General features: G+C 48.5%; 1 protein-coding gene across 1 annotated transcript in view; it reads right to left on the bottom strand.

The window, feature by feature from the left end:
- Sdk1 (sidekick cell adhesion molecule 1) overlaps positions 1-27409 on the bottom strand; it is a 975668-nt gene that overhangs the window by 98774 nt on the left and 849485 nt on the right. The window contains exons 23-28 of the mRNA XM_057765703.1: positions 25265-25374; positions 22172-22322; positions 20993-21230; positions 12573-12688; positions 9397-9586; positions 6339-6437 (exon numbers count right to left, since the gene is read on the bottom strand). Coding sequence (XP_057621686.1) covers positions 6339-6437; positions 9397-9586; positions 12573-12688; positions 20993-21230; positions 22172-22322; positions 25265-25374 — 904 coding nt within the window. The remainder of the gene's footprint in view (positions 1-6338; positions 6438-9396; positions 9587-12572; positions 12689-20992; positions 21231-22171; positions 22323-25264; positions 25375-27409) is intronic.

The raw sequence follows: 27409 nt of genomic DNA on the forward strand, positions 1-27409 counted from the left end.
GTTTGCCAAGTTGTAGCTGGTGGCTATAGTCAAGTAGTCCCATGCAACCCCCAGAGGAGGCTTCCGACCGCTCCGAACTCTCCACAGTAAAATATTTACCATGCAAACAAGCAAGTGTTTTCTCCCTCCAGGCACCTGGCACTGTTTCACGTTGTTAATCTCGTTGGGAAATGCAAGGACATGTTTTCATATAGACTGGGAGGGAAGGTGTGAACTGCGGAAGAGTCCATACGCTGAGATGGCTGCCCTGGCAGCCTGAGCAGGAAGGAACACCCATTTGAGGAAAACCAGGCAAACGGATTATTTCCTTTCCACTCCAGCAACAACCTGGATCTTTAGGAACCCGTTTGTCTTTCTTTCCTATAGCATCCATGGTCTGGTGTGCTGACCCAGGTGATGGGTCACCCAGGCAGCATCTGCTGCCTCCAGATGCCGTTACAACAAAAGATGCTGAAAGGCCGCATTGCCTGCTTTACAGACAGTTTCTGCCGTCTGACTTAGCATTTGTATGTGGCGGTTAATCTTGTTGGCTCTGGAATCAACCAAGAGACATGCCTCTGAAGGGAGGTGTGAGGACATTCCCAGGAAGAATTCACTAAGGGAGGGGCACTCCTCCAGAGTGGGCAGTGCTGTCCAGCAGCCCAAAGACAAGGAGACTGGAGGGAAAGCAAGCAGTGCTTTGCCTGCCCGCTTCTGCTCCTTGCTGGGAAGTGCACCTGCTCTTTTGTTGCTTCCATTGCTGCCACCCTTCGCTGATACTGGAATCCAGTTTCCTTAGACTTGCAACATGGACTGGGGAGCAGTTGTTCTCCAGGAATTCTCCAGGCTCTAGGCACCAGATTGGGATACCTGAAGAATCCACACTCATGGGACGGACCAGCTACCTTGTTATCAGCCCCTCAGCTTGCAGATGGTCATTGCTGGAGTCCCAGCCTGTCTCTAATAAATTCCCTCATAATGAGGCATCTCATTATTGATCTTCTACAGAATACTGACGAAGACAGGGTACTGAAGTTTGTAAATATCACCCACTTCTTCCCTATGTGTTTGGGATTTTCAGTGATGGGCCCACCAGGACTTCACATGAAATCCAAAGGTCCCAGTAAAGAACACAGTGCAGTGGGTAAGAGCATTTGCTGTGCCAGCATGAGGTTGAGAGTTCAAATCTCCGGCACACATGTGAAAAGTCAAGTGTGGCTCTATGTATACGCCTATAACCCCAGCACTGTGGGGGACAGAGAAAGGAGGGTCAGTAGAGCATGTGAGTCACTAGCCTAGCTCCAGATTCACGGAGAGACCCTTTCCCATGGGAATAAAGCAGAGAGTGACAAAGCAGGATACCCAGGCTCCCCTCTGATCTCCATGTGTGCACAGGTGCCTGCACCTGAATACCCGTGGACACACACACACACACACACCAAAAGCAGAGCGATGGAGAACAGGGGACACAATCTGCCATCAATACAAACAAAGCCAATTTCTGGCCTGGCCTGGCCTGGCCTGGCCCCATGTATTTCAGGGTCCCATAAGCGAGCCCCAGGATCAGAGGCCCTCCAGCCAAAAGCCACAGGCTAGCAAATGGTATAGGAACTTCTCATTTACTGAGCACTGAATGTGGCAAATGTTTTTTTTTTCTGAGTGTTAATTGCTGAAGCAGAGGGAGGTGTAAATGGGGAAACAAAATGGGGAAACAGGCCTGGGAATCCAAGTGACTTTTATGTATATATATATATATATATATATATATATATATATATATATATATATATATATATGTATACACACACACACACACACATATATATATATTCCTTTTAAAATGTATTCAGTTAGTACATGGCATGTCAGAGCCCAGGAAGTGGGGTTTTGGGGGTCTTAATCACTAACCATTTTGCTTCCTGCCTTACTATAATGCAGAGCCTAAGGCCCTGGGAGAAGTACCAACAACATTGCAGGCTACAGCCGCCTCCTTTGCTGCATAAACAAACCTGCTTAGATGCACAGCCCTGTAAATACGTGTGTTTTCTTTTAATTTCTTTCTGACAGGGTCTCACATGTGAGATCTATGGCCCAGGCTAACCTTGAACTCACTAAGTGACTGAGGGTAACCTTAAACTTCCATAATCTTCTGCCTCCACATCTTGAGTACTGGGATTACAGGACTGTGCCACACACCCAGTTTGTCAGGTTTCATACAGGCGAGTACTCTGTCAACTGAGATACACTCAAACCCCATTTGGGCACAATGTCTATCTTTCCCATGTGCGGCTCTCTAGAGGCTACACAGACAACACCCCCAACAAGGACGTGAGAGAAGTGCTGTCCTCGCAGCCTGCCATGTGTTCAGGAGGTCATGAGCTCTCACGGTTCCAGGTCTCGTGGATGTGACCCGGCATGCTCCTGCGGCCTAAATCTCAGGTTGCAGGGCTCTGTGACCAGCACAACAAACGCTCCAAGACATTTTGAAGAGTTAGAAGCGAGCTGACAGTCCCATCTGGAAAGATGTCCTCTGTGAGTGTGGAGGAGACACATGGAGGGCAGGTGGCCAACTTGGAGGGGCGTGTGCTGCAGGCTGACTGTCCTCAGCGAGGGACTAGCAGGCGGGATCCACAGTGGGTTCTTTCTTCGGTGGATCAGGACCAGAGGAAGTCACTTATGGGCTAAGGCATTCGTGCGTTATCCAGATCCTGACTGGTAAGTCTGTTGTAAATGTCATCTTGTTTAGTTAGCTATTCTGATTTTATTTAGCCTGTGTGTATGTGTATGTATATGTATGGATATGTATGTGTGTATGTATATGTATGTGTGTGTATATGTATTGTGTGTATGTATGTACATGTATGTGTGTGTGTGTGAGCATGTGCACACGGAGGTCAGAGGTCAGCGTCAGTGTCATCTTGCACGATGCTGCCTACCTGGTGTTTTGAGACAGGGTCTCAGTGGCTTGGAGCTCACTGTGTAGGCTAGGTTGACTGGACAGGGAGCCAGGCCATTCTCCTGTCTCTATCTCTGAGGAGCTAGGATTATAAGCGTGTGTTACCAAGCCTGGCTTTTTTTAAAACCTAAGTTTTGGGGATTACAGAACTGAACTACCTTCCAGGATCTATAAAGTCCTCTTTGCTCCCTTGTACGTGCCATCCCCTGCACTATCTGACCTCTGCAGAGTCTCCATCAGCAAGGCCCTCCCCAACAGCCCCCCATCCCCAGAAACTGTGTAAACTCCTTTCCCCTTGAACCCCTGCCTTTAATTCTGCACTGAAAATGCCATCATTTCTTGTGGGACACAGGAAGCTGCAAACCCATTAGAGCCAGCCTTACTGACCGTGTGGGGCACAAGGCTCGTTTTAGAGTCCTATCATTTACTGCTCAGGGTCTGCGAGCCTAGGAAGGACAAACCTTCATTCTTTGTAAACCATATGGTCGGTGGCACTCAGAGCAGCAACAGACAGACAGAAGTATGCCTTCTATGGCTCTTGCAAGAGGACCCCAAGTAAGATCCTGGCCCTGTATGTGCATGGGAGGCCCTGGTTAGTAGGGCAAAGCTGTAGCCCCCATCTGTGTACCAGGTCATATGTGTAAGAGCGTGCCTTCCAGAGCAGTTGTAGCCCTCATCTGTATACAGGGTCATATGTGTAAGAGCGTGCCGTCCAGAGCAGCTGTAGCCCCCATCTGTGAACCAGGTCATATGTGTAAGAGCGTGCTGTCCAGAGCAGCTGTGGCACCCATCTGTGAACCAGGTCATATGTGTAAGAGCATGCCGTCCAGAGCAGCTGTGGCACCCATCTGTGAACCAGGTCATATGTGTAAGAGCATGCCGTCCAGAGCAGCTGTGGCACCCATCTGTGAACCAGGTCATATGTGTAAGAGCATGCCGTCCAGAGCAGCTGTGGCACCCATCTGTGAACCAGGTCATATGTGTAAGAGCGTGCCGTCCAGAGCAGCTGTAGCCCCCCATCTGTGTACTGGGTCATATGTGTAAGAGCATGCTGTCCAGAGCAGCTGTGGCACCCATTTGTGTACCAGGTCATATGTGTAAGAGCGTGCCATCCTAGAGCAATGATACAGGCAGAGAGAGGACAAGGGAGTTGGCAGTGCCTGGGGCTGGAGTGGGGAGGGTCAGTAGGATGGGCAATGAGAGCTGGAGGTTTAGGGTAGGATTGGGTTCAAGGAACCTACTTCTTCATAGAAAGTAATCTATCGAGCTCTGAGACTCCAGGTGACTGACTGGAATTCTATTATTTTGCATCGCTCAAAATGTTGCCTGTTTTGCTGTGAGCCTCTGGGGACAACTCCTAGGGAATCCTGTATCCAGCTCTGTCTTTATCACAATGATCTGCTGCTGCTGTCATGGTGGGGACAAGCTCCTCCTAAAGCATGGTTTGCCTCTGCACTGGCCATCTGCTCTGCCCCAAGCCTATGGTGCTGGCTCCTGTGTGGCTTGTTACCTGTTTCATCAGAACCCATTCCTACAGGGGCTTCTACAGCCACCATGACTGTGGCTGCAACTATCTGCAACCTCAAGGCCACCATGTTCAGAAGATGTGTGTTTGCAGTGGGACTTGTATCTGGTGGCTTCAGGGATCCTGCCGCGGAAGGTCAGGGAGTGAAAAGGCCACGGCCTTGAGTGGATGACGGACTCACCAAGGACTCTAAAGAGCCAAGGGCTCCACAAAATGCCTTTTGGGCCTCCTTCCTGGACTGCTGGAGATGTGTGCGTTTTCAAACTCTGTGTGTGTGCAAGTGCGCGCGCACACATGCTTACGTGCATGTAAGTGGACATGCATATGTGTAGGTACATGCAGGGCACTGAAGACAGCCTGAAGTGTGGTTCCTCAGGTACTGTCCACCTCGTGTTTTGAGACAAGTGCCATTTGAGACAGGGTCTCTCACTGGCCTAGGACTTCACCATTTGGTGAGGCTGCCTGGCCAGTGAACCCACTGGGACTAACCTGTCTCCGCCTTCACAGTGCTGGGATTACAGGCACATGCCACCATGCCTGAATTCTTTTCTCTGTGATTTTAGGGGATCCAACTTTGGTTCTTGGGTTTGCATTGCAAATGCTCCTGACTGAGACATATACCCTGTCCTCATCACCTTAAGAACTGTTGTTTGGAGATTATTTTTGTTTTATGAATATGGATGACTGTGTACCACATGTGTGCCTGGTGCCCATGGATTCCAGAAGAGGGTGATAGATACCCTGGAACTGGAGTTACAGACAGTTGTTTGCTGTCATGTGGGTGCTGGGAATCAACCCTGGGTCCTCTGGAAGAGCAGTCAGTGCTCTTAATTGCTGAACCATCTCTCTGGCCCCACCAATCGTTTTTTAATAAAAGTGAAATACTTTCTTCAAACCAAGTCTTAGACTGGCGAGAATAAAAGCAGGTTAGAGCAATGGCTTTTTATCACCTGCTCATCATTTCAGGCAAATAATTTCTGTGGAAACTGCCCACTATCTCGAGTCTCCTGTGAGTGGGGAGCAGGTGGATGTCACTGGAGACTTGGGTCTGTAGCCATACTCTGCACTGGATTCTGGGACCCATCCCCTGAAATGCCTGGTTTTCCTCATGTCACATTCTACAGCACACAGCAGAGCCCTTGCACATGGTCCCCACCTGGCCCAGAAGCCACCAGATGTCCCTTCCCTGCTCCCAGGGCTGTGGAAGTCACTCCTGCTCCAGACTCAGCATTTCACTCACCCCACTTCCGCCCAGAAGGAGTGGCCTGCAGGACAGTCAGTGACTTGGGATGGTGTCACTCATAGGGAGTGGGAGGCCTGAGAGTGAGTGGGCCTTGCTCAGCCTCCCACTAGGCAGTAGTAATGAACATGGAGACTTTAATACGACACAGCAAGAGGATAAATAGATAAAGGTACTGATGATGTTTTAAAACACGGTTTGCTGGCTTTCCACCAATCTTTTCAGACCTGAGGTTCACATGTTATCCCTGGGGCCTCTCGAATGGGACAGCGCAGGCCTCACAGTGGGAGACGGGTGCTTTCAGGAGTCTGGTCAACACTGATTATGAAAAACTAGCCTGCCATTTCCCAAACACCTGGCGGCGGCACCTGGAGCGGAAGGGGGTCGATTACGAAGGGGCTCGCCACGGACCGTGCCACGGACAGCAAACAAATGGAGGGAATTCTGGGTTAACAAAATGTAAATTTCATTCCGCGAGAAAGCCTCAGTGCCCTGCACAGGAACAAAAGGGGCCCGTGATGCTCTGCGTCCAGGAGACACTGCCGCGGTGATCTGTGTCCGCCACCATTGTCTAACAGAAACAGGAGAGAGCGACTCTCCCTGCCCCCCACTTCCACCTCCCCACCAAGGTTCCTTACCCAGAATCACACCATTGGGCTCCTCCGGGGGCTGCCACACAATCCGCACTGCAGTAAGCCTCACTTCAGGGAACACCAGCCGCACGGGGGGACCTGGGGCTGAAGGAAAGCACAGAGAGAGTTCTGAGGTCAGCCCGTGCTGATGACAGCAGGCTTCTCCTTGTGGCGGTCCCACCTTGTCACTTTTTAATCCATGTTTAAAAAATTGATTCACCCTTCTAAAAACGATTTCTTTATGTATGTGTATGTGTCTGTGATGTGCTGCGTGTGGGCAGCTGTCTGTCTGGGGAGGCCGGAAGGAGGTGTCAGGTCTCCTGGAGCTGGAAGTACAGGCAGTTGTGAGCTGTGCTGCCCCATGTGGGTACCGGGGATTGAACACCAGAACAGCAAGCATTCTTAGCTGCTGAATCATCTCTCTAGCTCCTTATTCTTTATTTTATATCTGACTTTTTATGTGGGTTTTAGGGAACTGAACGCAGGTCCTCATACTTATTCAGCAGGTGCTTTGCTGACTGTGTCATCGTCCCAGGCCATGTTTTCAATAAAGGGTTTCTGGATCCTCAATGACTCCATGCGACTCCCTAATGATTCTGAAAAACACACTTCATCTTGAATCCTGACCATCTGGTTTAGAAAACCATGCTTAGAAAGTACACTTGCATAAGGGTATACATAGGTATATATTCATAGGGCAACGCTAGCCAGAGGGCCACCTATGACTTTGAAGTAAGCATTCTACTAACCAGACACATTCACTGGCTTTGACATTGTAGAGCGGGCAACTATGATGGTTTGTACTGTCAACTTGATGGGATCTACAATCACCTGGGATACACACCTCTCCATGTCTGTAGGGTTTCCAGATTGGGTTAACTGAGGTGAGAAGACCCATTCGGAGTATGGGTGACCCCCATCCCATGGGCTGGGGTCCTGGGCTGAATAAAAAGGAGAAGATGAGCTGAGCCCCAGCATCCATCTCTCTCTGCTTCCTGACTGTGGATGTCATGTGACCAGCTGCTTCATGCTCCTGCTGCCATGCCTTCCCCACCATGATGGTCTGTGTGCCCTGGAGCCGTGAGCAGGGTAAACCATCCTCCCTGAAGTTGCTTTTGTTAGGTATTTGGCTATAGCCACAACAGGACCAATACAAGGTATCCCTTCGTCCCCCTCCACCACCAACTGTGAAGCACGCTGACAATCAAGGCTTTCTGGACTATGTCTGCCTCACCTCACCTGCCCTGTCTTAGACACATAAGAGGTGATGCTCACAGATGCGTATAATACTTCTTCTGTGTGGTTCAGCACACCAGCAGTTTAAAGTGCAGTTATGTCTTGTGGAATGATTGAATAATAGGGTCTTAGCCCTCAGAAAATATATTTGCTTAAATGGATAGGCTAGTCAGTGTATGGCCAGTGTGAGAGCTTCTCGTCGGACATAATCATGGATTGATTTCCACCGAAGCGGAATGTGGGGAATGTCCATTCTGGGCGGGTGAGTTTGGATGTGTGTAATGATACCGACACATGGGTGAAATAAATGCCCAAAGGAGGCCACAGGCTTGAACGTCAGGACTAATTTATAATACCAGTGTGACATAGCAATGACCTTCTGAGCCGTCCCTGAGGCTCAACAGATTGTGTCAAAATGGAGAGAGAGAAGACATGTTTACATAAATAATACAGCAATAAAAGAAAACAATCATTGTCTGACTACATGTGTCCTTTACAAAGAATAATGGCAGTGGACATTGAGGGACCGTTTTGAAAACATCTCTACTTATTTTTCATAGAACTAAGCTGAAGCGTGCACACATGGACGACTGGTGCAGCCTGCAGCTAATGTGGCTCAGTACCGATTTCTCCTGCCCCCCCAGCCCACTTGCAGCCTTGGAGAAAGCTGAAGGATGCTCCCACGGAAGCCATGATGATTGTGACTATCAGCGTGACAGGATCTAGAATCAACTATGACACAGACCTCTGGGCATGTCTGTGACAGATCTTCTGGATTAGGTTAGCAGAGGCCGGAAGGCTCATCCTAAGTATGACTGACACCATTCCGTGGGTTGGTGTCACACACACTGAATAAAAAGGAGAGCACCAGCGTCCATCTCTCTCTGCTTCCTGACTGTGATCGCCATAGGACCAGCTGCCTCCTGTTCCTGCCACCATGCCTTCCATGACGGACTGTGTACCCTCAAACTGTGAGCCCCAATCAACTCCCCTTCCATAAAAGCTACGTCTCAGGTATTTGGTCATAGCAATGAGAGAGGTAATACAGAGCCAAGGCCAGATCCACACGCTGTGTGAAGAAGGGGGACTAGGTTCTTTTAATGGAGCATATAGAGTTGTAGCTTGTTATCCATTCCAAGAAGATGCTTAAACAACCCTGCTGTTGTTTCTGTCCTGTCAGACACTTGCGATCCCGAGGTAGGTGTTTTTGCAGATCGTATTTTTCCCCGACATATTCATTATGGCCTGTTTAATAACGAACGTGTGAAGGAGCTAACCTTTAAGTGTTCGACATCTGCAAAATGGAAAAACTTATTTACTGATGATTTAGACTTCCATATAAACAAAACCAACAAGATGTGCTTGTTACGCAAACCTGGAAGCACCAGAGCCTGGGGACCCCTGGGTGCTGTCAAACATGCTGCTCTCTGTGCAGGAACATGCAATTAGTGATCTGAATGCAAATGGTGAGACCCGTTAACCCTATGAGAATGGACACAGGTCCTGTGCAGAGTTTTATCTACATCATAGAGCTGCTACTAACTGGGTGGGCTCATGTTTTATAACCTTGCCCATGCTCACTAGCCCTTGCCTACAGCATAGTCAGGCTTGAGATTCTGCACAATCCATAATCAGGTTGTAAACCCTCTTCAGGCTCAAATTGGCCACGTAAATGCCAAGTGACTGGAAAAAATTTTGTTTTGTTTCCCTCAACTGGAAAAAAGAAAGAAAGAAAATGGTTGGAAATTCACATTAAAAACAACTGCAGTCCAAACAGTTTGGACTGGAAAACTAAGGCAGAAGGCAGCAGGGCCAGCCATGTACTCACTGTCATCTTTGGTGCGCTCCAGGATGAGGGGCGAGCTAGGGACCCCGTTCCCGATCCGGGTGAAGGCCAGCACCTGCAGCTCATACACTACGAACTTGCGCAGGCCAGCCAGCAGGGCCGACTGCGTGTGGTTCCCTCGCACCAGGTGGCTTCTGGGCTCTGGATCCAGGTCTTTGGCACGGTACAGAATCTGAAGCATCAACACACACATACAGATGGTTACAGCTAAGTGTGTGCTCAGAAGGGGACTTCCTGTGCACAGGATACCAGCTCAGAACTAACCGACGAGGACCACCCAACCGTGGTTTCTCCACAAAAGCAGCTGCATTGAGGGAGATTTGGATCTCTTTTCTATTCACTGGCATCAAGGGGGAAGGTGGCCATGAGGCAACTAGACTCCAGAAGAGTGGCTGGAGTCACACAGCTCTGCCTACAGCATGGAGATTTGGCTGCTTGGACACAGTTTGGAAAGAATCTGAAGCTCTCAACTATAGCTATGCCAAATGCTCCCACTGAAGCATCGGTTTGGTCTTGGGCATAGGCTTCTTGCTTCCTATAAATAGAGCTTGGGACTCTGTGAGGTTCCTAGGCTTGCCCCTAGGTCATAGGGATGAACTGAGATGTGCTCCTTCAGGGCCTCCTCCTTCTCTCCTCTGTCCTCCCTCTAAGCTCACGCCCCTCCCCCCATAGGTGGAGGCCATTTGTTTGTTTTCCAGCTGCCCAGATCCGAAATAATCACACAGAAACAATATTAATTACAATACTGTTTGGCCAGTAGCTTAACCATATTTCTACCTACCTCTTACATCTTAAATTAACACATTTCTATTATTCTGTGTATTACCACGAGGCTCATGGTTTATTGGCAAGGTTCCGGGGCATCTGTCTCCTTTGGCAGCTACATGGTGTCTCACTGACTCCACCTACTCTCTCTCTATATATATCTTTTCTAGCCTGGCTATATTCTGTTAAGCCATTGGCTGAAAGCAGATTCTTTATTAACCAATGTCAATCCATATACAGAAGGACTTCCTACATCTCCCCCCAGAACTATTCTCCAAGACAAGTGATCTATAGGTCTTAAGAGAGGGCCACTGGGCAGACATTTGGAACGAGCAATGAAACATTTCCTCTTGGGAACCAGGAGGTGCAGCAAGGAGCTTTGTCCACTGAACGCACCCAACAGGACTGCTGTGTAGCAGGAAACTTGCCAGTGTTGGGCTTCCTTATACACTCTGGATTGCTATGTTCCTGAACAGAGCCATTAGAATACTTATGGAGAGGGAATGCAGATGAGCAGGCCAGAGGCAAGCAGTTGGGATTTAACGACACAAAGATAACCTGGCCTGGTGGTTAAGCATCTCATTCAGCACTTCGCAAGACCAGGCAGGAAGACTGCTATGAGTTCGCAAGACCAGGCAGGAAGACTTCTATGAGTTCAAGGTCAGTTGCTACATAGTGCATTTCAGGTCAGCCTGAATTATAGTGTGAGATCCTGTCTGATAATAAATAGGTATTCCCTACCAGCTCCTAAAGCAGAGAAAAGTCATAAAAAACAAAAACAGTTACCGAAAGATGAGAGGAGAATGCCTAAAATCCATTGAGGATATATGGAAGGCATTTTGTTGTTATTGTACTAGTGACTGAATCCAGAGACTCATAAAAGCTAGATAAGCGAGTGGTCATCAAGCCACACCCCCAGCCCCTCACTGGGGGATTCTAGGCAGGTGCTCTACCAATGAGCCACACCCCAACCCCTCACTGGGGGATTCTAGGCAGGTGCTCTACCAATGAGCCACACCCCAGCCCCTCACTGGGGATTCTAGGCAGGTGCTCTACCACTGAGCCACACCCCAGCCCCTCACTGGGGGATTCTAGGCAGGGGCTCTACCACTGAGCCACACCCCAGCCCTTCACTGAGGATTCTAGGCAGGGGCTCTACCACTGAGCCACACCCCAGCCCCTCACTTGGGATTCTAGGCAGGTGCTCTACCACTGAGCCACACCCCAGCCCCTCACTGGGGGATTCTAGGCAGGTGCTCTACCACTGAGCCACACCCCAGCCCCTCACTGGGGATTCTAGGCAGGTGTTCCACCATTCCAGTCCAACTGCTCATCCCATGAGAGCAGCATCACATTAGTGACCACATCCAGAGAAGCCCATTGTGCTGCTTGGGAGACTGGAACTAGAGACAGAGACAGAGAATTGTACTGGTCACCTCTGAGAGAGGAAAAAGAAATAGGCAGTTTTGAAGAGTCTGGGTAGCAGCTTAGAAGACGGCACCCGGAGAAGTTAGGGTAAGTCCGACTCTAGCAGAGGACAGCCCTGCCTAAATCCATGACAAATCAGCACTCTGAAGAAGCAGAGACTGTTGGGGAATGTCATTTTCAGCTGTGTGACTTTTGTTTACACTGCATTTGTTTGACTCTGTGAAGCTGTGATTCTTTACCTGTCTAAAACACTTGATGGTCCTAATAAAGAGCTGGACAGCCAATAGTGAGACAGGAGCAAGAACAGGCGGGGCTGCAGGCATAGGGTAGAAACAGAAGGAGAAATCTGGGAGGAGAGAAGAAAAGCAACAACAGAATGAGGGGAGGAGAACAATGGGGGCCAGTCACCCAGCTACACAGCAGGCCACGGAGAAAGAAATAAAGAAAGCTATACAGAAACAGAGAAAGATAAAAGTCCAGAGCAAAAAAGGCAGACAGGTTAACATAAGAAAAGCTGGCAAGAAACAAGCCAAGCTAAGGCCAGGCTTCATAACTAAGAATAAGCCTCCTGTGTATGATTTATTTGAGAGCTGAGTGGTGGGTCCTTCAAAAAGCCAAAAGAGTAAAACATCCCATGAGATCATTTCCCAGAAGCCCTTAATTTCTCCTAGTAACTCTGGGAAGTGACCACTGCGGTCATTTTCACTTGACAGTAGGTGACAGAAGATGCTGCATTCATTCATAGTCAAGGGTGCAGGGCGTCTTAGCCAGAGCAGGCAGAGCCAGGGCCTGGCTTGCTGATCAGGGTCCCACTTGCATTTGCTCCCTGACGGATGCCTGGAAAGTACTTCTGCTCCAGCTTTCCCAGATAAGACAGCTGATGACATCAGGAACTGGCGAGGGACAGACCCATGACACCTTCCCACCGGCCCCAAAGGTAGAACAGAGTTACCATAAATGTGTACCTTGTAGCCCAGGATGAGCCCATTCTGGTCCTGCTCAGGGACTGAAGCCCATGTCAGTAGGATCTGGGTGGAGCTCACAGCCTCCGCAGATACATTTTCAGGAGCAGCTGAAGGGACTGCAAAGGAACATGTCACATGATTGTCACCAGCCTTCTCCAGCCCTCTATGAACAGAGGGGCATTTACACACACACACACACACACACACACACACACACACACACACACACGGAAAGAGAGAGAGAGAGAGACAGACAGGCAGACACACACACAGACAGACACAGATAGAAAGACAGACACACATACCCCATCATGCTGTCCTTGAAACAGCAGTGGTTCTGAGCATTCTGTCAATCATATAAGCCTGCAGGTGCATAGCACACATGTAAATCTCTTTAATATGAGCAACAAATTCCGTAAATCCTGGGTATTTAGAACTCAATTCTACCTGAGCCAGGCCAGCAAGAAAATGTTCTCCGTCTGTTTTGGGTAATAACTTAAAGAGCTGCAGGCTTTTGCTTCGAATAGGAATTCCTCAATATCAGGTGGATACTAGCTCACTGAGACTGCTCAACATGAAGGCCCACAAGGGTTGGACAGAAGAGGTGGATTGGTGGTGATGGACAGAGGACCAGACCCTGGGGATGATATTTGTTGTGTATGGGTGGGGGACATGAGGGGAGCCCTGTCTCATGTGTCTCAGATTCCTGAGCATAACCCATTGTTATCAGAAGCAGGTGTTATTTGTGCCTTTCTGCAGATAAACAGAGAACTAGGGTGGATCTGCTTGTTTGTCCTGTTTTCAGTGCTGGGGATGGAACTAGGGGCCTCACGCATGCTCAGCAAGCGCTCTACTACTGGGCTGCAGTCCTGCATCTAAAATCTAAGGCTGAAGAAAGTAACATTTTATTATAGTTATTATAGGGTGTGTGCGTGTGTGCACACATGTACATGCAGAGACCAGAAGTCAATCGTGGTCTTTTGTTCCTTATTCATAATCCACTTTATTATTTGAAACAAATCCTGTCAATGGCCTGGAGGCTCACATATTAATCTAGGCTAGGGGGCCACTGAGCCATAAGCCCAGACGATCCTCCTGTCTCCACCTCCCCAACTCTGGGATTGCATTGTGGACTACAACATATAGCTTTTATTTTTAAGATTTATTTATTATGTATATAGTGTTCTGTCTCAATGTATCCTTGCATGCCAGAAGAGGACACCAGATCTCATTACAGATGGTTGAGAGTCACTATGTGGTTGCTAGGAACTGAACTCAGGACCTCTGGAAGAGCAGCCAGTGCTCTTAACCTCTGAGTCATTTCTCCAGCTCCCAACATCTAGCTTTTAACAAGGGTTTGCTGCTCTAACTCAGGTCCTAACTCAGCTACTTTACTGACTGAGTCATCATCCTGGCTTTATTATCTGTTTTTGAGATGGGACTTGCTCTATGTCAGTCTGGCCTGCAACTCACAACCCAGGCTGACCTCAAACAATTTTTCTATCTCTCTTCCCATTCCATTTCATTTAAAGAACTGTTTTGTTGCAGGTTTGTCCAAGAGGCAGTCCTTGTGGTTTTTGACACTGGTGTATGGAATGCAGTTCTCCTACCTTCGGGCAATCTTGCCTCATTTGGTTTTCTTTGTTGGCACTGACTGTCTTGATGTGCATTCAGGAAACCAACACAATGTGAATATGAAGAGCAATGAACTTCATAGACAAGTTTTTTTCCTCTACAGTCCGTCTACTCTGGGACCTATGGGCCACATGTGTCCCGCAATAGCTATGAATGTAGTCCAACATGTTTGTAGATGGCAATATATCCTAATGTCCAGATGTTGGACACTCTATCATATAAATCACCACTGCTTCAGGAATTTGCTTCTGAACCTGTTTCCATGCCAAAGCCACCCACACAGGAGAGGATGGAGCAGGGATAGTTCTACAGTGGTCAGATGATGCACTGCTTAAAAGGGTGTCTGGACAGAGAAGGCTCCCTTGGACGTGGGCCTCAAGGTCACACCCTCGGGGCTTTCCTGCAGAAGAAGGGGGGCATATTTCAAGGTCGTCACATCTTTGATTTATGACAGAGCTTGGGCACCTGTCTTTGCAGTGCTGTGTGGGGTGGGTCGCTCTGACCACGAGGAAAGAAACCTTTGTAGACACTACAGCCATGCAAAGACCTTGGCATGAGCCACAGAGGCATCAGAGGCTGCCAAAGACCCAGGACAGAGCCTCCCGTAGAATAAAGGCGCATGGACACCTGGATCCAGGCTCAGGATTCCTGAACTGTGAGGGAACACGCTTGTTACTCAAACTCCCAATTGAGATGTTTCCTTTTATCATGTCTGTTTATGTTTGCACATGTGCACAAGTGTGTTTGCATTTGTACATGTGTGTGTTTGTGTAAGCCAGAGTTCAACTTTTGATAGCACTTCTCAGGGTAGTGTCCACCTTGGTTTTTTTGAGATAAGATCTCTCCCTTTTACTACCTGGGCCTTGCTGATTTAGTATGTGGACTGGCCAGCGAGGCCCAGGGAGCCTCCTATCTCCATCTCCCTAGAGCTGAAATTACAGGTGCACACCACTGTGTCTGGCTTTTCTACCTGGTTTCTGGAGTTTGAACTTGGGTCCCTTATTTCCACAGTCAATGTTTTACCAAATGAGTGGCCTCCCCAACCTCTAATGAAAACATTCAGACAAACTACCATTACCCATAAAGGCCTTAGACAACTGTTGAGCTGGATTAGGTCAATGCTATAGCCAGCAGGGCCTATAGAAAGAGAAGAGGGACAGGGGAAAGGAGGGTCCCATTCAAGTCATAGGCTAACAGGGCAAGCTGCTGGGATGACACGGGGTATGGGGTGGCATCTACTTTTGCCTCTTTTTCCACCTCAGGAAATCTTTCTGTAAGGGAAATCATGGCAGAAGTTTCTGGCTATTCACCCTGAGAAACGCAAGCTTCCTGCCCAGCCCCACAGAGGTGGCATCTTGCCGCTTCCCTCCTAGATACATGAAGAACCCGCTAACAACCACTCAACCTCTGATGACGAGCCAGGACACCCTCAAATGTGTCTTTGATCATGCCCCCAAATAAGAAAGTTGGATGTGTGCACCCTCAACCCGTGCTCTAAGGGAGCCTGATAAACTCATGGACTCCCCAAGCTGAACTTAGGTGGAATCATCACTTTGGTTTGGTCTGGGATGAGCAATGTTTGTTGCTGTTTCCCTAAAAGGCATTAATGGACAATCACTGACGACTTGACTCGGTTCTCAGAAGTATGGGACTTGTCTATGCCAGAAACCTTGCAGCCGCATCTCGCTGTGCTCCACCTGTAGGGGCTCCCTGGGGACCTCAAATGCTACTATGGCTTTGTCTGGAAAATGGCTTACATAGATGCTTACTTTACTTTAGTTTTGAAAAAAAAAATGATAAGACAGTACCTTGACCCACTAAGGACGAAGGAGTTGCTATCGTTACAAGCACGGAAGCCTGCCATTTATCAGACTCCATTTCCTGACTTGATTTAAAATAAGATTGCAAATCCCCAACATGTATGCCTGCTACATTTGTTCTGTGTTCCGAAAACTGTCCCTGTCTGTAAAGAGAGAGAGGCCATCGTCATAGCAACCCAATTAGTCCACCTCTTGGACCCCTACCTGTTTTCCTGTAAGGCTAATTTTGGCAGCTCTAAGCGCCGACTTCTCGCTACAGACCCTCAAATCACTGTTGATTTTCTCAGATGTGGTAATGCTAGCATTCACTCACAGGAGGCCTGGCTGTATCTGCAAAGAGTCAGGGCAGCCTGGTTGGTGACTTAGCGCTGAGCTTTGAACCTTGCTGTTTCCTACCCAGAGAGAGCCTGCTGGGTAGGGCTGTTAGGAACAGGAAATGACATATTGCTAGACTGAAATTTTAGCTAATTCAAATTCTCCCGAGACAAAGTCTACCATTTTTTTTTAAGATGTGGAGAATTGTACCCATTATCTGTTCTGAGGTACAATTCACTTCTTTTCCAATTTATCTTAAGTTTTGATATATTCTTAGAAATTCCCCTTCCGTCAAAACCCAAATCGTCCAGCATGCCTGTTTTCTCTTTCTCCATCTGTTTTTCTCTTCGGGGACATCTCCGCGCTGTTCACCGCTGCTCCTTGTGGTGCTTCTCTAGAGTTCCTAGTTCTCGTTTCTCTTTATAATATGTCACAGGATGTCCCAGAACCCATTAGTCCACACTTCAAACTATTATTAGACTGCATTTAAAACTGTTCAAAAAGTGGTTCAAATTTGATTTTGTTGCTAACCAGAGCCTTTGGGGAATTTCTGCAGATTATAAGATTATCCTTTATTAAGATTATTTTTTAATGTGTGTGTGTATGCGTGCACACATGCGAACATATTTGTGGGTAGGACTTCACATGCCATAGCATGCATGTGACGGTCAGAGGACAGACAGCCTGTAGCAATCAGTCCCTCTATTCTGCGGGTCCTAGGGATCGAACTCAGGTTGTCAGGCTTCGCAGCATGTGCCTTTATCCGATGAGTCATCTTGCTGGCCCTGGTGACATTTTAAGTCCCAGGGAAGATTGACTGAGACTGTTTAGACAGATGTCAGTGGCTTTGAGCTCCTCCCCAGCTCACTCCACTGCACAGTCCCCACGCCACAGGGCCAGCTCCTGAAATCAGCCCCTGTGACTCTGTGCCAAATGAGAATAATGAGCAATGCCCATCAGGATGGCTCTCTCTACCAGGAGGGTAAGTGATAGGAATTGGTGGAGCCACAGATGTTGGTGAATCAAACCCACATAAAACAGGGACTGGGGCTATAGCTGAGTTCGTAGAGAACTTAACCAAGCCTGGATGAAAGCCCCAGGTCTAACCTCTAGCACTGCAGAAACTGGGTGTGGTGTTAATTCACCTGTAATCCCAGCACCAGGGAGAGAGAGACAAGAAGATCAGGAGTTCAAGGTCATCCTCAGCTACATAGAGAGTTCAAAGCTAGCCTGGGCTACATGAGAATCTGTCTCAAAAAAAGCGGGGTGGGGGGGAGAAATGAATAAAATAAAGAGTCTAAACTGCTACAACTGCCCAAGGAAGGAGGCTCCCATGGCAGGAGGCTGGCAGAGTCCCCCAGGGCCATCAACACTGCAGTGGCACCCACCCTACAGTTTCCAGGTGTGTGCTATAGCCCATGACACAGGATCTGCCTGTTTCCACAGCTCACACACAGAGCTGTCATCAAGGTGGAAGTCCACACCCACCACTAGTCACTTCCCACTCCCACGCCTCCTTTAGGCTAACACAGTTGGTCTATCCCCGGCTCTATAGATTTGTTTGCACTGGGCGTTTCAGGTCATGACACTATGTACACGAGGCATTTTGCATCTGACCTCTTTCACTGAATTCTTTTTTCAAGGCACACCTTCATCAATGCAAGCCTAGGAGTCCCATCCCTTTTCTTCTTGACTTCCCCCTTCATATGGACATCAGCTTTTCCTTTATTTCTTCATCAGCTGAGGGACAAGTGGGTCCTTGCTACTTTTTGCCGTGAACACTCATGGACTCGTTCTGGTCAACATGCGTGTTCAGTCTTCTTGGGTGCTGAGACAGCTAATATCAGTTGTCAACTTGACAGCATCTCGAATCACCCATGAGACACTGGGGCACGCTTGTGAAGGACTGTCTTGATTAGATTAGCCTGTGTCCATGCCTGTGAGGATTGGCTAGATTGGCTATTTTGCATTTAAGAGTTTGCAGAATGCCAACTGCTGCCCAATGTATAAAACTGATTCCTCTCCACCCTCGCAAACATTCGCTACGCTGTGTTTTTTATTTCGACCTTCTTAGGGGTAAGAAGTGACATCTCCTTATGACTTGGATTTGCATTTCCCTCCTGTTAATGATGCTGAGCCCCTTCCCATGTGCCTAGTAGCCATTTGTCTCCATCTCTGGAGAACTGTCTGTGCAGGCATTTGCTCCATTCTTAATAGGATCATTTGCCTTTTCATTGTGAAGTAAGAGGTCCTCGATATTTATATCAGAACCTCTTGTCAGACATAGCACTTGGGGGTATTTTCTTTCTGCTGAGGTTGTTTTGCATTTCTGTATGATATTTCCTATATTCCTATTTAAAGTCCTGGTGCTTGAATGTTGATGAAGCCTGATCGGTCTACTTTGTTGTTGTTGTTGCTTGTGCTTTGGGGTTCTGCCATCGGACTTGTACATTAGTTTCTCTTCTGGAAGCATCCAGACCACGCCTGGCACGGGCACAGGCTGTAGGGTCGTATGAGTCTTATACAGCCTGGGCACAGCTGGATCTCTGTGGCAGGCACTTTGGGGCCCCTCCACAGGACTTTGATTCCTCACCCCCAGCATCCATGGATTCCAGGCTGACCCTCCTGTCCCTGTCTAGGCGTCGATCATGGCCAGGTCCTCAAGAGATTAGTGAAGAGCCGAGGAGATGATTTCAGTCAATATAGTGCTTGTCTTCCACTGAGGACCCGAGTTTGAGTCTCAGTACTCATGGTTTTGTTTTTAAAACAGTGGACTGGAGAGATGGCTCAGGGGTAAGAGCACTGGTTGCCCTTCCAGAGGGCTCAGGTTCAATTCCTAGCACCAACTAGCAGTTTCCAACTGTCTATAACTACAGTCCCAGGGGATCTGATGCCCTTTTCTGGACTCGGCATATCAGGCACACAAGACACGCAAGCAGACAAAACACCTATACACATAAGGGGGAAAATGCCAGGTGTGGGTAGCTTTTAATTGTAACCCCATTTCTTGGAATGCTGAGACAGAAAGAGCCTCAGTGTCCACTGGCTAGCCAGTCCAGCGTAATCAGTGAGCTCTGCGTCAATGAGAGACCTTGTCTCTGAGGAGGCTGACCTCTGGCCTCCACCATGTGCATGCATACGTGTACTTGCACCTATGCACACAGACATGCACACGTATAAACAAATTACCAGGGAGGAGCCACAGCAGCTACTCCAGCACAGTTCTTGCTGCTATGGGTGATTTCCCCGTTTTTCTTTTGTGTCCTGTGGATAAATTTAAAACTCCAAAAGCTACTATTTATCTATAGTTTTCTCGTTTTCTTTTGAAAGTTTTGTTTCTTCAAATAAATATTTTATTGGTCTGCCTATTGCTGGATTCAAAACTGTCTCCAGGACCCTTCCTTATCACACACACTCAGCTGAGGAAGACGGAAGAATTTTAAAGTGTCCACATGGTTACAGTCATGTGTGTCTGCATCTTTTCTTGCTGACCTAGTAAAAGCTACAGTTGGAGGAGAGCCCTGACTGGTCTTGGCAAGCCCCTCTTTAAATCCTGGTCATCACGGCAGTGGCTCTTAAGGGACACTCACTGGGGACTGCTGTGTTCCCATACACACACTGTGCAATCAGTGTTCCTTAGGACTGGGATGTGGCTCTGCCCGAAGAGTGTTTGCTCTGGGTCTCATCTCTGTGTATAAACTGAACATGGCGGGTGTGTACCTGTAATTCTAATTGTGACTGATCCCATGGTGTACCAGAGCCTGGATCCTTGAATGAATAGCCACCAACAAACAGGAGAGGAGCCCCATCTCAAGTCCAAAAGAATGAGACATCAACCGCCACTGCGCCGAGCCTTTGGGGGGCGGTGGGTGGGTCCACTTCTCACCTCAGCCAGCCCCTTGCACATCCTGTCTATATTCATTCATAAAGAGGAGGGCCGGACACCTAGTGTATTAAAGATGTTGCATAGGGAAATTTCCACTTCTTGCTTTTAGTTATTGGTAATGAACATTATTATTAACTTGAAAAAAAATCACAAAATAAGTCTAACACCTGTTAAAATCCAAAAACATGGCCGTGAGTAGGCAATGGCTGATATAGGCTGCCAACTTGACACTTCTAGGAGTTAAAAGCCTAGTTGGGCACACCTAGGAACAATTGTCTCTAGTGGTTGGTCTCCAGCCATGACTATGAGGGACTGGGTTAACTTGATTGGGTTAAGTAAGATGGGAAGGGACCACTTAGGAGGCAGCATCATTCCCTGGTTGGGGGCTTGGACAGTATGTAAAGCAGAAAGTGCGCTGGACACCTGCATTCATGACTGCTCTCTGCTTCCTGACTGTGGCTACAATGTGACCAGTCACTTCATGTTCCTGTGCCATACATACTGCAAATTGTGAAACAAATGCAACACCTTATTCTTTTAAGTTGCATTTGTCAGCGTGTTTTATCACAGCAGGAGGGAAAAAACAAAAATACTAAGACAGAGGGACAAAGCCTGTCTAGGCCAGGGTTAGGGACGCGCCAACTGAGACACAGGTGAGACATAGAGACTGTTACCCAGGGATGTGCGAATCCAGAGCCACCAAACTCATCTCTCCCGAGACAAGAGACGCCCTTGTCTCTGTAGCTGCATTACCTCCCTCTCACCTGACTCCCGTGTGCGACCCCGCACCAGCTCACTCCAGGGGCCAGCCCCAATGGCGTTGAAGGCCTGCATCCGCAGTTCGTACTCTGTCCACTCCTCCAGCTCCTCGATGGTCAGCTCCCTCTCCAGCCGGTCGTTGACAACTTGGGCCAGCACTGAGGATGGTTGGTCTGAGCGCCAGTACTTCACCCTGTAGCCCACAGACTCGGGGTTCCCATTGTACTGGGAATCGGGCAGGGGCTGGCAATGAATGACAGGCTGGCATGAGTGGACACCTCTTAACTGTCACCTTTGAAGGTCTTCAAGAATAAACCCATCCTATGGGGCCAACACCACAAAAAGCATTTTCTTAGGTGAATTTCTCTAGAACTCTCTAGAGTGTGTGCATGCACAGACATGTGGGTCATATGCATGTGTACATGTCCATATCACGTGCTTGTAGCAGCCAGAGGTTGAAGTTGTGTGTCTTCCTCTACTGTTATTCACTGTAATTTTTGAGGCAGCCTCTCTCACCAAAACTGTAGATCACTGACTTGGTAAGACTAGCTGGCCAGCAAGCTCTAGGGAATCCTCCTGTCTCCACTCCTCAGTGCGAGGATAGTAGGTGGGCGCCCTAATGTCTGGCTGTTTATGTGGGTGCTTGGGGTCTGAATTCAGGTCCTCACGCTTGTGTAGCAGTCACCTGACCTACTGAGCCACATTCCCCTGGCCTCATCCCTGCAACTTTCTAGTCTACCCTCCCTGAAACTTTTCTTCTGTTAATTCAACAAAATTCTTTTAGTGACTTTCGCCAGAAGTAATTTCCCTTGACATAGTTTGGCTTAATTTTGAGGAAAAAATGTTCTGATTAAACATTGGACTGGCTCTCTTATGAATATCGAGTATTGGTTCTCTGTTGACCAAGCTTAAGGACTTAGAGATCCTACACTTAGTATTCTCCATGCTCTTTCAGGAAAGAGCACCCCAAGTTCCAAGAAGAGAACAAGCGATGCTACCAATTAATAAGAAATCGGGGCCACTCTGTGATCGTACACTAATTATGCAATGCAATACTTTGTAGTTTAATCATTGGATTGACTTTGATGAAGGAAACAGCCCGAGTGTGGTATGGCTAAACTGATTTTCCCAGACAAGTCAGGAAGGCGCAGCTAGTGGCTCCCACCCCACAGCCTCCAACTCACCACCCAGCGTAGGCGCAGGCTGGTCTCACTGGCTGTTCGGACGGAGATGCTGGTTGGAGCCACATCAGGTGGGGCCTGCAGGGTCTGGATGACCCGGGATGACTGGCTGAAGGGGCTGGGACCCACGATGTTCACTTGCCTCATTCGAAACCTGGAGGTAAAACCATGAACCAGAGTTATTTCCAAGCCAAAGGCAACAGAACGGAACACGACCTTCCTGGGTGCTCCTCACATACATGTCTTCCCATATCACAGAGGCCAGCACTCACAGATACCTACCTGTGTTGGTGAAGAATGCAGATGCCATCTATGGCCTCCGTGATGGGTGATGTATACTGTAATTTGACAGGATCTAGAATCATCTGAAAGGCAGGCCTCTGGGTATCCCTGCAGGGTTATCATGATTATATTACCCAAGGTGGGAAAACCTGCCCCCTGTGAGTGGCACTGAGCCCTGATTGGGACTGGGACTGTGGAAGTAGAGAAAGAGATCAGCAGGCATCCCATCGATTCTACTTCCTGCTGCTGGGTGTCACATGACTCGCTGCCTCACTCTCCTGCTGGATTAGCTCCCCACTATCTTGGCCTACACCCTTGAATCAGAGTCGGAACAAACCCTTCCCTTCAGCTGCTTTTCTTGGGGTATTTTATGACAGCAATAGGAAAAACAAGAAGCCCTTTTCCTTAGTAGCCTCCAGAGAATGGTCTCATGCGACTCAGTATGATTTAGTTCCCAAGTGAAACAGATTTGATGGAGTTGAAGTGTAGAAATTTAAATGGTCAGTTGCCATTGACTGACTCTAATTCAGGGTAACCTTAGGGGATTAAGGTCATTCAACAGAGCCCAATGTCACAATGTTGCCACCAAACAGAGATTTGAAAGTCCAGTGTTTGGAATGGCCAAGGGCATTGCCATAGCCCATGCATATCCTGACACGTAGCATAGTGGAAAGTTAACATGCGGCCTTCAGTCAACAGAATTATCTCTACTTCCTCATAATGTAAGGGCCATGAGTATGCTAAGCAAAGTGCTCTACCACTGAGCCACACCCCAGCCCCTCACTGGGGGATTCTAGGCAGGTGCTCTACCACTGAGTCACACCCCAGCCCCTCACTGGGGGATTCTAGGCAGGGGCTCTACCACTGAACCACACCCCAGCCCCTCACTGGGGGATTCTAGGCAGGGGCTGTGTTAGGAATATTTTTCTAATGCGAGCACTTCGCCAACGTAAAATCCCAATCAAGCCAAATCAAAACAAGCCAAATTAAGAAATATCCAGGTTTTATGGGAGTTTCTGCGCTCTTGGGTGGCCCCGAGGGGGAACCAGGAACTCGCACAAACGCGACCACTGGGAGGAAGAAAAAGACTACGTGTTCCTCTTTTGAGAGTTCACTTAAATACTCTTGGGAGTGGTACTGACCACCCCCCACCCCAGGGAGGGGGTCAGGACCTGGCCTGCTGGGATTTGGAGTCAAGAGTGCTAACTCTCAGGGTCAGGGGGCTAGAATAGATGTAAGGGGCTGGGGCCTAAGCTCCCAACTTAACAGGCTTTATCACTGAGCCACACCCCAGCCCCTTTACTGGAGGATTCTAGGCAGGTGCTCTACTGTTGAGCTACACCCCAGTTCTATTTTAACTTTTGAGATAGAAACTTGATATATTGCCTGGCCTGACCTAAACCCATTCTGCAGGTCATGAAGGTCTTGAAATTGCAATCCTCCTGCCTCAGCCTCCTCAGTAGCTGCTATGACAGGCCTGTACCACCAAACCTGGTTGTGTCTTCTTTCTCTATAATTACCCAAGCTGAATCCACATATAACAAAAACCATAAGTAAAGACACATAATGCTTCTTTCAGAGGTCTTCTAAATTAATGTAAATTTAAGACAGGGGTATTGCTTTCCTCTCACGGTTTCCAATCTTTCAGATAACTACACAGCCACATGTAATTTCACAGTCAAGTCTTGAATCCTAGCGGCTCGTTGAAGCTACATGTTTTTCTCTTAAGGATTGAGTATATGCGTCTTGACTCATCTGCTATAATCTTAAGATGAGCATTCAAATGAAGAGACTCAAAAACATCTCTCTCATTAGGCTCTTAAAAAAAATTCTAACTTCGGTATTGTACCGAATAAATGCTCTTCATGAAGACGTAACTTCACCTCTCACTCTTTGAATTACTCATTCTTACTCCCTCATTCCCCCGATTACACGGAATGTATCCATCCCGGCAGAACAATGACATTATCAAACTCAACATCTGGTGATAACTGGAAATTTCATCTCTCGCGCTGATGTTCCGGGAACCGATAGCATCACTAACAGCTCATGAACACCCTACCCTTTGTGAAGGCTGGGGATTTACTGCCAGGGTAAGTGGCAGGATCTGGAAGCAAAAGGTTAAATGCCATGTTAAGTGCTTGATTAGTGAGAAGAACAACTCCAGGGTCATGGAAGGGAGAAGCAGAATGGGGCGCCTGGGACATCGGCTTTGTTAGGAGTCCGCAGCCTGCAGCTCCTGGATATCTCCTGACTGCAATAGCGAGCCCTTTCTACAGTGCGCTTGACGGAAACACCCAGGCACTCTAACATCCGGCCATACTCTTGGAACTATACTCAAACTGTGAATCTTGCTTAAGGCTTTTATGTATGCACTGTTATTGCACTTATAGAACTCCCCATGCATATGTTGTGTATGTGTTATACGCATGTGTGTGTGTGCCTATATGTTCTGATGCACCAACATGGGTGCACATGTGGAACCCACAGGTTGGCATAGGATGTCTTTCTCCATCATTTTCTACCTTATTTTCTGAGTCAGGGTCTCTCACTGAACCTGGATCTAACCACTTTAGCCAGATGGGCTGGCTAGAAAGCCCCAGCGCTGGGATTATAGGCGTGGACCATAGTCCCAAGGCAGGTTTCATGGGCTCCTGGGAACACAAGCAAACTCAGGTCCTCACACTTGTAAAGCAAGCACTCACCAGCTGAGCCATCTCCCCAGCCCTGTGCCTAGAGAATTCTATCTTCCATGACATCTGGTTTCTCGTACCACTAACATACCCAGCAGCAACCCCTTCCCGTGGTTCTCACCTGTAGTGTGTGTAGGGTGTGAGGTTTGGAATCTCCAGCATCTGGGCATCAGGTTCGTTCTCTTCCTCATAGAGAGTGATCCACTCTTCCTCATCCCCAATGGCGCCGACCTGTGGAGAAGGGATCCTGAGGTGGACTTGGCTCACCACAGTGACCAGGGCTGCATGATATTCTGTATGTAGCAACCTGGATATGATGGGCTGAGCACAGCCACCAAGTATCACACGCCTGGGAGCTACTGGCTCCTGCACACACACCCTTCCTGTCATGGAGTTTTGGGCTTCTGTTATTCTCAGTGCACATGACATCCAGGAAGGTTCTAGTTCAAAACTCAGTCAAGAACTTGGCCTCAAGAGGGCCCCCTGTGGCTCTGATTCTGGGTGACGGGCAGGGCCATCCCATTGCCTTGTCCTCTTCTCACCTGACAAGTAGGAGAGGCTCAGAGAGCAAGACTCAGCAAGGACCCCAGAGTGTGCAACGATAAAGTCCCCTTCGCTAGGGTCCAGAGCCGGCCCCAGGGCACCAACTAACTTTTTACACCCCCCACTCCCCGTGTCCCTCCCCCCCCCCCCCCCCCCCGCGCGCTGAGCATGCATTCACCACAGAGACTCCACTGGCCCCAGCATAAGGAAGCCCTTATGGAGAAGGCAGAGTTCCTGCTTGACAGCAGAGCATGCAGGTCTTGTCATGTCTGACAAAGCACCCCAGGAGCTGGCAAGATGGCTCAGTCAGTAAATGCCTGCTGCACAAGCATGGGACTCGAGATTTGATCCCTAGAAGCAGGCATGAGGGTTGCCGAGATGGCTCAGAGTTTAAGAGCCTGTACTGCTCTCGCAGGGGACCTGAGGCAACTCCCAGCACCCACATCAGCTCATGACCACCTGCAGCTCCAGTCCCAGGGGATCTGATGCCCTCTTCTGGCCTCTACGGGCACTGCACTCAAGTACCCATACATATACATACACACATAATATATTTTTAAGATAGGCATGGTGGCACACACTTGTAATTGTGGAGCTTGGGAGATGGAGACAGACAGATTCTTGGAGCTTCCCAACCAGTCAGCCAAGCTGAACCAATGAGCTTCATGGCTGCCCCCCCCCAAAACAACAACAACAACAAAAAACCAGAAAAACAACCCTCCCCCAAAACAAAATGGAGAGTATCCTGAAAAATTATACCTGAGGTTGACTCTGATTTCTACATACACACACATACACACACATGTATACACATGTATGTAAACACATGCACACATACACAAACATGCACATTCAGATGTTTTCTCACACAGGTGAACACAAGTGCATGCACACTCATGTACACACAAACGAATACACACAAACACAGGTACACACTCAGATGTATACACATATAGGTGAACACATGTACATGCACACTTATGTGTACACACCCCCTCCACACACACACATAGAAGCACCTCAAGGCAGAGCTGGTCTGAGGAACACTACTCTTTATAGACACTTGTCCCTTCTAAGTTGGTCTGTGAGGCCCCACTTGGCTGTCCCAGTATCCTCCTCTCCTGGGAACTACACATCCATGGCTTGCTCCATTAGCAATTGTACAGTTGTACTGCCTGTGACCTCTAACCTGACCCTAGTTGCCTGCCCTGCCTAGGCAAGCCCGACCACAGCTTCTCTACCCTCTTGATGCCACCCTGGGCTATCCCGGACAGAACCCAGAGGGGGCACTGCTATGTGCTCCTGCTGTGGCTCCTGTAAGAACCCCACTGACTTCTGAAGCTCTTGTGTGACCCTGGGGATCATACTATACAAGCAGAGGGTGCTCCCAGAGCCGGCTCAGCCAGGATCAGTCCTACTCTGGCATTTCATACTGCGTAAGTGACTTAAATAACAGGGCAGGTCTTGTGCTCCAAGTTGGCAGGGGGCCAAGCCTTGGAGGCTGTGAGGGGCTGTGAGGAGGCTGTGAGCTTGCCTTGGTAAGCTGCAGAAATGATACAAGGAACAGAGGACAAGGAGGGGCCGGCAAGCAAGAGTGAGCAGCCTGCTTCCTGGAGACAAGTGGAAGCAGCCTGAGATGTGGGTAGTCCAAACTAAAGTAGGAAAATCGCTGCAGAAAAGAGCTGGAGTAATAGGAGACCCACCCTTCCATTCTAGTCTCCAC

Source organism: Chionomys nivalis, chromosome 3 (genome assembly GCF_950005125.1).
Source record: "Chionomys nivalis chromosome 3, mChiNiv1.1, whole genome shotgun sequence".
Lineage (NCBI taxonomy): Eukaryota > Metazoa > Chordata > Mammalia > Rodentia > Cricetidae > Chionomys > Chionomys nivalis.